Source organism: Bison bison, unplaced genomic scaffold (assembly GCF_000754665.1).
Source record: "Bison bison bison isolate TAMUID 2011002044 unplaced genomic scaffold, Bison_UMD1.0 scf7180017864266, whole genome shotgun sequence".
In the NCBI taxonomy this organism is placed as follows: Eukaryota; Metazoa; Chordata; class Mammalia; order Artiodactyla; family Bovidae; genus Bison; species Bison bison.
The window spans coordinates 6,764,934-6,775,130 of NW_011494838.1; the positions used below are offsets into that span (position 1 = coordinate 6,764,934).

The 10,197-nt window shown below is 47.9% G+C and overlaps 1 protein-coding gene across 1 annotated transcript in view; it reads left to right on the forward strand.

Moving 5' to 3' along the window:
* Nucleotides 1-10,197, forward strand: part of LOC104994778 (astrotactin-2-like) — a 450,679-nt gene that overhangs the window by 347,601 nt on the left and 92,881 nt on the right. Inside the window, exon 5 of the mRNA XM_010848433.1 lies at nt 7,971-8,078. Within this exon, the coding sequence (XP_010846735.1) occupies nt 7,971-8,078 (108 nt within the window). The remainder of the gene's footprint in view (nt 1-7,970; nt 8,079-10,197) is intronic.

Sequence of the window (10,197 nt, forward strand, 5' to 3'; positions counted from 1 at the left end):
GCTTCCCTGGTGGCTCAGTGGTGAAGAATCCACCTGCCAGTGCAGGAGACATGGCTTATGTCCCTGGTCCGAGAAGATCCTGCATGCCGTGATACCACTCAGCCCATGCACTACAGCTACTGAGCCTGTGCTCTAGAGTCTGAGCTCTGCAACAAGAGAAGCCACTGCAGTAAGCCCACGCCCTGCAACTAGAGGGAAGCCCCCACTAGCCTCAAGGAGAGAAAAAGCCCGCACAGCAATGAAGACCCAGCACAGCCAAATAGTAAAATTTTTAAAAAGTTCAGCACGAGTCCTAATCATGCTACAGAATCTTCTCTGTGGGTCAGATAAACCTGGGTTCAAATTCAGGTCCTGCCACTTCCTGGCTGTGTGATTACAGGCAAGGAGTGTCGTCTCTCCCAGACTCTGTTTTCACATTGGAGGACTAGGGGTATGTGAGTCACCTCTGAGTGAAGTGCCTGGCACTGTGCCTGGCCTTTAGTGGTACCTGATGACAAGCGGCAGTTGTGGTCAGAGCACCTCCACGAACGTCTGTGGTTTAGCCCTAGAGCTCAGAGCAGTTGTGAGCTGTGTGGTTTAGGGGGCACGGGAAGTTTAGCTACTTTTGTCCTCTTCCCACGACTGGTACAATTTGTATTCCTTGGACAGTTGGGGGTCAGATAGGTTTTGCATTTCCAAGCTACATATTTTTCTATCTAGCACAGTTCTGGGCAATCTAAAAATGCAATATCGCTGTCACCAGCTCGAGGAAGACACGGAGTCTGAATAATTTAACATGTCACCACCATCCATCATGATACCAAGAGCGCGGGAGATAGAGTGTGGCGGGGTGGGCCTACCAGGGGCTGGCAGAGCAGGTTTGTGGACAGGGCAGCCCAGTGTGAGAAAGCAGATTTGCGGTGAGTTAATTCTCAGGCCCGGGAAAGACTGTTCATGCTAACAGCTGCTCCAGTCTTTTCCATAATTTGGCTTTCAGGTTATTCAGATGCCCTGGTTTGTTCCAGAGCAAACCTGGAGTCACGTCTCTCTTTGCCACCAATTATCTATGTCATTTTAGAAAGAAGCCTCTAAAAACTTCTGAATGTCTCAGTTTATTTGTCAGCAAATTTGAGATAATTCCCATGCAGAGAGCTCAGCGTCATGCTTGGAATATTTGAATTGCTTCCTTATCCAAAATGAAATGTCCAGAAGTTGGGAAGCTTTGTCTGTTTTATTCGTTGCTTTTCCTCCCTCAGGGCTCCGAACAGTGTTTGCTACAGAGTGGGCACTTAGTGTTGGATGAATGAACACACAAATGGGTGTTGTGATTATTTGAGGTGACCACTGGGTCAAGGACAGACTGACGGATCCCACCCTGTAACCTCAAACTCTGGGTCCAGGACTCAAGGTGCCTGAGCCTGGGTCTTTTATTGCGGCTCTGTGCCGTCTCCAGCTGGAGCTAGTGGTTAAGGACCCACCTACCAGTGGACGAGACATAAGAGACCGGGGTTCGATCCCTGGGTCGGGAAGATCTGGGAGGGCATGGCAACCCACTCCAGTACTCTTGCCTGGAGAATCCCATGGACAGAGGAGCCTGGCGGGCTGCAGTCCACGGGGTCACAAAGAGTCGGACACGACTGAAGCGACTTAGCACTAGCACTGTGATGTCTCCACGCTGCACTCACAATTCCCCATCCCGTGGCTTTATCATGAGTCATGTGATGTTACAGAGCAAACAGAGGGTGTGTCTCTCTCTCTTTCTCTTTTTTTTCAACACTTTATTTATTGAGGTAAAATTCATGTAACATCAAATTAATGATGAACTATTTAAAGGTGTGTGATTCATTGCCATTTAATGCATCCCCAGGGTTGTGCGACTGTCACCCTACTTAGTTCTGAGACATTTGCAATATATCAAAAGGAAACCCCATACTCAGTAGCAATAACTCCCTGTTCCTCTCTTCTCTCTGCCCAGCCCTGACAATCACTGTTTTCTGTCTCTAGGTGTTTACTTATTTCAGAGGTTTTCTCTACCTGGAATCATGTAACATAAGCCTTTTTATGCCTGGTTTCTTTCACTTGGCAAAGTGTTTTGCTAAGTTACAAAATGTTGCACACAAGGCCCACCCATGTTGTAGCATGTCGACATCGCTTTGTATGGCTCGATGATATTGCGTCGTATGAATACACCATATTTGTTTATCTGTCCATCACCTGATGGACATTTGGGTTGTTTCCACTATAGGCTATAGTAAGTGGTGCTGCTCTGAATATTCATGTTCCAGTGTCTATTTGAGTGCCCTCTCCAGTTCTGTCAGATATGCTGAGGGGCAGAGTTCCTGGGTCATGTGGTAGTTTGGTATGTTTAACATCTTGAGGAGCTAACGGATAAACTGTGTCCCACCGTTTTTGCACCATTGTGCATTCCCACTAGCAATGTATATGGGTTCCGATTTCTCTATATCCTTTTCCAGCACCTGTTATTTTCTCATTAATTCGACTGTGGCCAGCTTAATGCATGTGAAGTGGTACCTACCTCACTGTGCCTTTGGTCTGCATTTCCCTGATGACGAAGGGATGTTTTTCTTGTTTTGGCTGTGCCAGGTCTTGGCTGCTGTGCCAGGGCTTTCTCTAAGCGGAGAGTGGGGGCTGCCCTCTAGTTATGCTGCACGAGCCTCTCATTCTGGTGGCTTCTCTTACTGCGAGCATGGGCTCTGGGGTACTCGGGTTTAGTAGCTGTGCGCACTTGCTTAACTGCCCTGGGGCATGTAGAATCTTCTTGGACCAGGGACTGAACTCATGTCCCCTGCATTGACATGTGGATTCTCAACCACTGGACCACCAAAGAGGCTGAGTCAGACAGAAGCCAGGTTCAGAGCTTGTCATTTGTGTGATCTTAGATAAGCAGTGTTGAGGTTCTGAAGGTTGGTTTGTTAGTTGCTCAGTCAGGTCCGACTCTTTGAGACCCCATGGACTGTAGCTCACCAGGCTCTTCTGTCCATGGGATTCTCCAGGCAAGAATAATGGAGTGGGTTGCTGTTTTCTTCTCCAGGAAATCTTCCTGACCCAGGTATCGAACCTGGGTCTCCTGCATTGCAGGCAGATTCTTTACCATCTGAGTTTGCCCCTCAGTAAAATGGATTCTTACCTCTCAGACGCTGTATGAAGTGTGGATGGGTAATTGTACAGAAGGTGCCAGAGCAGTGCTTATCCCGCCATGGCAGGTGCTTTGACGGTCTTCTTCATGCTCCATCCCAGGCCACTCAAGACTGGGAAGACCAGGGGCCTGAGGGACAAGGCGGAGGAACTGCTGTCTCCTCTCCTTCCCTGTCACCAGCCTCTGACCATTCTCACTTTCTCTCAGCCCCTAAATAGAAATACTTGCACAGCCCTGTATAATTAATGGCTGCACTTTAGTTCACTGTATCACCAATTTCATATTAAAATGCTAGCAGAGGGGGCCCTTTTCCATTTGTCTGAATCATCTCCAAGGCAGTCTGTAATTGGCCTGTGGCCCCTTGCAGCTCCTCTGGACACTTGGAGGCTGTATGCCTTGGGTGGCTGCCACCTTACAATGTCACAGAAGGCAGGGAGTCACCCCTCCCACCCAGGGGCATCTTCATTTCGTCTCCTGAGCTCAGGCGAGTGTTGAATTAATGAGGAATGTGCCCTTCCGTGCTGCTTTGGTCTTTGTGCTAACTGTTTACATACAGCGTATCATTTTCCTCATAATGACTGTGGGAGCTGAGAGTTACTGTCCCATTTTTTTTAAAGAAGAATGCAGAGAGGTTGGGTGGCTTCCCCAAGCCTCCCCTCCCAGCTCATCACTGGGGTGTGGAGTTAGAACTCATATCTGACTCCAGTACACTAATGTCTTTGTACAGACATGCATTGCCTCTCATGACTCTTAGATTAAACCAATCTAGAAACCTACTTGCCTTTCAGTGCCTGAGGGTAGAGACAATGACTGTTGTCTTTTAATGGGATCTGAGCCACACCATTTTTCATTCAAGTCTCATTAAAAGAAAAAGAAAAAAAAAAAAAAAAAACGATGAAGCACCTTAGTGGGGCCCATGGCTTATTCATATCTCCAGATTCGGGCCCTTAATTATATTCTGGAATAAGTGTCATTTAAGTGCCCCAGGATGTGCGGATATGATGGGCGCTTGAAATGTGGCTCGTCTGTGGTTGAGATGTGCTGTGAGCATAAAATATACACTGGATTTTGAACAGTTGTGAAAGTTATATAAAAAATTTCAAGAACACTGGAGTTGGCATCCATTCCCTTCTCCCAGGGATCTTCCTAACCTAGGCATTGAACTCTGGTCTACCTGCATTGCAGGCAGATTCTTTACCATTTGAGCCATCAGGGAAGCCCAGAAAAAGCAAATGTGTGTGGCTCAGATGCTCAGTCATGTCCACCTCTTTGCAAGCTCATGGACTGTAGCCCGCCAGGCTCCTCTGTCCATGGGATTCTCCAGGTAAGGATATTGGAGTGGGGTGCTATTTTCTTCTGCAGAGGATCTTCCCAACCCAAGGATCGAACCTATGTCTCTTATGTCTCCTGCATTGGCAGGCAGATTCTTTACCAATAGCACCATCTAGGAAGCCCAGTGATAATTTTATGGAAATAAGAAGTTAAGATGATATTTTGAATATATTGGTCAACTCAAATATATTCTGAAAATGAATTTTATCTGTTTACTGTTTTACTTTTTTCATGTGGCTAATAGAACACTTAAAGTTGCATGTGTGGCTCGTGTTATATTTGGAGGGGGGGCAGGTTGATGGAGAGGCAGGCTCTCTTGGCATCAGTTCCTATTCTGAACATGGTTCCTTAATACCTACAGGAGAGAGGTGAGGGTCAGGGGTGTCGGAACGGAGCGGGGTCCCGGAGAAGCCAGGAGCATGGTCTCAGAGTATGTGGACATGTGGAATGATGGAGATGCAGGATCTACATGAGCCTCATCAGAGTTCCTGCCGATAGTACAGATGCTGAGGTTCCACAGAGGAGCTGTAAAAAGTGTAAAATGTGCTCTGATGCTGAGGGCAAGTGACAGCTCTGCTAATCCTCAGAGGTCAGATCACCAAGTTTTGCTTCCTCTGTGCACACCACACACACACAAACACACACTCACACGCCCGCACACACCATACACACACTCACACATGCACGCATACACATGCACACACTCACACGCACACTCCACACACACACACTTACATGCATACCACACACATGCACACACCACACACACATGCACACACTCACATGCACACACAAACACATGCACTTCCCCACATGAGGTTAGCTGTGAGGCAGGCTTTGCAGGCAGACCTCGTTTCACTCCAGCTCCCTCACTCAGCACCTCTCATCACCTCTCTGAGGAATGGCTTATTCATCTGCAAAACAAGGTTCATAATGCCTTCCTTACAGGGATGACTGTGGACATTAAATGAAATCTTTACTCATATTTTATTGTACATCAGCCTAGGGACCAGGGAAAGAGATGGCAGCCACCAGCTGGATTTGAATTGTGGGTCTACAACTTCCCAGCTGTGTGACCCTGGGCAGATTACTAAATTTCCTCCTGCCTTCATTTCTTCACCCATTAAAATGGGAAGGAAAGTATTCACCTACTTCCTGCTGCTGCTGCTAAGTCACTTCAGTTGTGTCCAACTCTGTGCGACCCCATAGATGGCAGCCCACCAGGCTCCACTGCCCCTGGGATTCTCCAGGCAAGAACACTGGAGTGGGTTGCCACTTCCTTCTCCAATGCATGAAAGTGAAAAGTGAAAGTGAAGTCGCTCAGTCGTGTCCAACTCTTCGAGGCCCCATGGATTGTAGCCTACCAGGCTCCTCCATCCATGGGATTTTCCAGGCAAGAGTACTGGAGTGGGGTACCATTGTCTTCTCTGACCTACTTCCTAGGGTTATTGCAAAGATTAAACAAGGCAATGCAAGCCAAGGGTTTAGAACTGTGCCCGGCAGAGAGCCAGTGCTACGGAAGGGTTGGCTTTTCTTACTATTGCCTGGTGACTGTTCCAGCCTCCACTTCCCACTGCCCCCATCACAGCTAGGCTGTCCCAGTACGAAAGACTCCTGCCTGAAGCCTGTCTTGCCCCATTCACCATAACATGCCATTTGTTTGGGAAAGGAGCAAAGATGAGAAAGAAGAGGAGAGAGGAAGGGAGAGAGGGTTTAGCTGGGATGGTTAAAACTACTGCAGTGGCATTAAAGGGCATGGGGTAGACTCCTGACAGGCAAATCCCTTCCTTTTTCTCTGCCGCCCAAACACAGCAGGAAGCGTGACAGATGCTTCCTGTCCATAAGGCAGCTATTTCATCTCATGCCCTCATTTTCCCCTTGGCCAAACATTATGTGTGGGTGAACCAAAGACCCTCTTTCTCTCTCCCTCCTTCCAGCTCTCTGCCTCCCTCCCTCCCTTCCTCCTTCCTTCCTTCTTCCCTTTTCTATAACAGTAAAATATTTTAATGGCAATTTTAACAGCCTACTGGCCTCTGAGACCTCTGTTCTTCCACTGCTTCCAGAATCTCTGTGGGGCTTCTGCCAACTCCATTTCGAAAAAGAGCCCTTACATGGGGGAATTGCATCTGGTTGACTCTGGGGTCCCCTGCTGTCTTCAGGTCCAGCTCTTAGTTGCTGGGAATTGGGGGGATTTGTGCTAAAGGGCAGGGGCAGCTCGTGGCTAAAGACACATGGGAACAGTGATCAGATGTTCATGTCCCCTTCTTTCCTCCGTCCATTGCAACACACTGCCTCCAGGAAGGAGCAGGACATGTATTCCATTTTGTTCCCATTTCACAGAGCGTTACACTGAGAGGCGATGCGACACTGGTTAAAAACTTGAGCTTGGCCATCAGTCACACCCACATACCAAGTCTGACTTCACTCCCTGTTCTCAAATCACTTTCCTTTTCTGGACCCTGGTTCCTTCATCTGTCAAGTGGGTGTCATGATGCTTCCCTCCCAAGAGGGCTTTGAATTTGGGGTGAGATGATGGCTGCAAAGCTCATCACACAGCACTTGACACTTCGTGCTTAAAGCACAGTCTGCATTCCCTCTTGAACCTTCCGTGACATCCCAAATTAAGCTCCAGGGTGCTCAGTGTGGCACTCGGGGGCTTCCCCTGGGGGGCACCGGCAGACCCTGCCCAGCCAGCACTCTGCTGCAGCGCCTCCTCCTCCCACCCACACTCCCCTCCCCCGCCAGGGATGCTCCAGCTCTTACCCCTCCTCCCACATCCAGTTTCTGCTCCTGAAGCCCATCCATCCTTCCAGCCCTGCCCTAAATCTACCCCCTGCCCATAAAGCCTTCCCAGGTCCTCCGTGTTGGGATGAATTGCTCTCTCCTGTATTCTCAGCATCTCACTGTGTGGGAAACATGGCCATGAATTAGGTTAAAGGCTCCTTAGGATCCATTTGTCCCCATGACTAGCTTATGATCCCCTGGCTGGCAAGGACCAGGCGGTATCTCTCTTTGTTTCCCCTGAGTCTGGCTCTGGGCCTGGCGTAGAGTAAGCACTGGACTGAAATGTGTGTGTGAAATTTAGTCACCTGGAATGCTTTTTTAGAGGCAGATCTATCATTCAAAGCAGCAGTGCACCTATCAGTTACCTGGTACCCACCCAGGACCAGGGAGTTTACACGTTGTACCTCCTTTAATCTTCAAAGAAACCCCACAAGATTAATAGCTTTTCCCCTACTTTAGAAAGAAAGGACCCAGGACTCAGAAAAGGGAGGCATCTCCTCAAGGACACACAGCCCCGAGACTGCCAAGCCGTGGTGAGAACCCAGGCCCGCCTCACTGCAGAGCCTGAACTCCTTCCATAAATCATGCCAACTCCTGGATCACTTGGGATTTACAGAGACTTGGGTCACTTGGGGGTGGGGTTGCTGGTCTTCGGGATGGATGGGGGATTTCACTTCTGGAGGCCTGCAGTGACTGATGGATTGTGCTTCTTGCACAGGGGGCATCAGCTTTGGGAGAACCAAGGGGACGTCCGGGTCAGAGGCAGACGATGAAACGCAGCTGACGTTCTACACGGAGCAGTACCGCAGCCGTCGCCGCAGCAAAGGTAACAGAATCCAGAAGAAGGTTCCCGAACCAGGGTTTGTAGTGGGGAAATCTGGGAAGCAGCTTTTGTGCTTCATGACAGACTCTAAATCTTATTCTTCAACCTGGTCCCGGTCTAGTTAATCCTGAACCTGGCATCCGATACCCTGTCTACCCATTCTCTATTTTTCTCTGTCTTGCCCCAGTCCTCAGAGGATTCGGAGATGGTTTTGTAAGTTTATGCATTTCTTTTTTTAATCCATCACAATAAAAAATCAAATTGAAAGGAAAATCAGAGTAAGGAAACTGATTCCGACTCCGCTCAGATGTCTGCTCGGTAATTCGCACCATGCTGTGTTGCGTATTCTAAGGGGCTGACAGCTTAACTCAGAGATTCTTAGCAACCAAACTGCAAAATGGAACATGCTCAGCAGTAAGATGCACAGAGTCTGAGCGGGTAAAACCAGCACTGGCCCAGGAGATCCTATTTACCTGATACAGAGACCAGACGGAGTTCTCCTGTTGGTTCCTGTAAACAGGACTCCCTGCGACTCTCTAGACAATGTTTTGTGTTTTCTACAGAGAGAATCGGTATTGATGCTTGAATGCATAATTTTTTTCTCAAGATGACACTCAATGTAAGAAGACATGAAAATGCTGAGGCAGGACCCGTTACAGGGCTTAGACCTTGTGGCTGAGGTCCAAGGTTCACTGTGGTAAAATGTGCTTTCACTGTGTGTAAAATGTGCAGATTTCGCTGTGGTAAAATGTGCTTTGAGGTCCACGGCTCACTGTGGTAAAATATGCTCTCAAATAGAGCACATTTCAGGCCATCACCTGGGAATATAATTCCTCAACCATGAGTGCTTTTTAAGGACAACAAAGTAGCAAGTTCAAGATTGCAACCTTGGAGGGAATTTAGGGTGCAAGCATGTATTCCCAGCAAGTGATTAAGGGCATATCCATGAGCTTGGAGCACGCCCTGGAGAGGATGGAGGTTCCCTCGTGAACATAACGGCAACTAATCTAGGTATGTGGCCATCTATGCTCCCTAGTCCCCCAAATTGCATAAAAGGATTCCACCCATACATGATGGACAGTCAAGGGCACAGATCATGTTGCTTCTCTGGGTGCCTTGAGCCTTGGGCAAGTTATCTACCTATCGTATCCCTCAGTTCTCTCCTCTGTGTAATGGGCCTTGGACCTGCCTCATAGATTTGGAGATGAATTTTCTTCTGTTGCATTAAAAAGTATCATGGTGCCTGGTAGATGCTAAGGGAAAATAGTTCAGTTCATTTCAGTTGCTCAGTCGTGTCTGACTCTTTGCAACCCCATGAACCACAGCACAGCAGGCCTCCCTGTCCATCACCAGCTCCCAGAGTTTACCCAAACTCAACGTCCATTGAGTCCATGATGCCATCCAACCATCTCATCCTCGGTCATCCCCTTCTCCTACTGCCCTCAATCTTCCCCAGCATCAGGGTGTTCCCAGATGAGTCAGCTTTTCTCATCAGTTGGCCAAAGTATTGGAGTTTCAGCTTCAGCATCAGTCCTTACAATGATCACACAGGACTGATCTCCTTTAGGATGGACTGGTTGGATCTCCTTGCGGTCCAAGGGACTCTCAAGAGTCTTCTCCAACACCATAGTTCAAAAGCATTAATTCTTCTGCACTTAGCTTTCTTTATAGTTCAACTCTTACATCCATACATGACCACTGGAAAAACCATAGCCTTAACTAGATGGACCTTTGTTGACAAAGTAACATCTCTGCTTTTTAATATGCTGTCCAGGTTGGTCATAACTTTCCTTCCAAGGAGTAAGCCTCTCTTAATTTCATGGCTGCAATCACTATCTGCAGTGATTTTGGAGCCGATAAAAATAAAGTCAACCAATGTTTCCACTGTTTCTCCATCTATTTGCCATTAAGTGATGGGACCGGATGCCATGATGTTAATTTTCTGAATGTTGAATGTTAAGCCAACTTTTTCACTCTACTCTTTCACTTTCATCAAGAGGCTCTTTAGTTCTTCACTTTCTGCCATAAGGGTGGTATCATCTGCATATCTGAGGTTATTGATATTTCTCCCAGCAATCTTGATTCCAGCTTGTGCTTCTTCCAGCCCAGCATTTCTCATGAT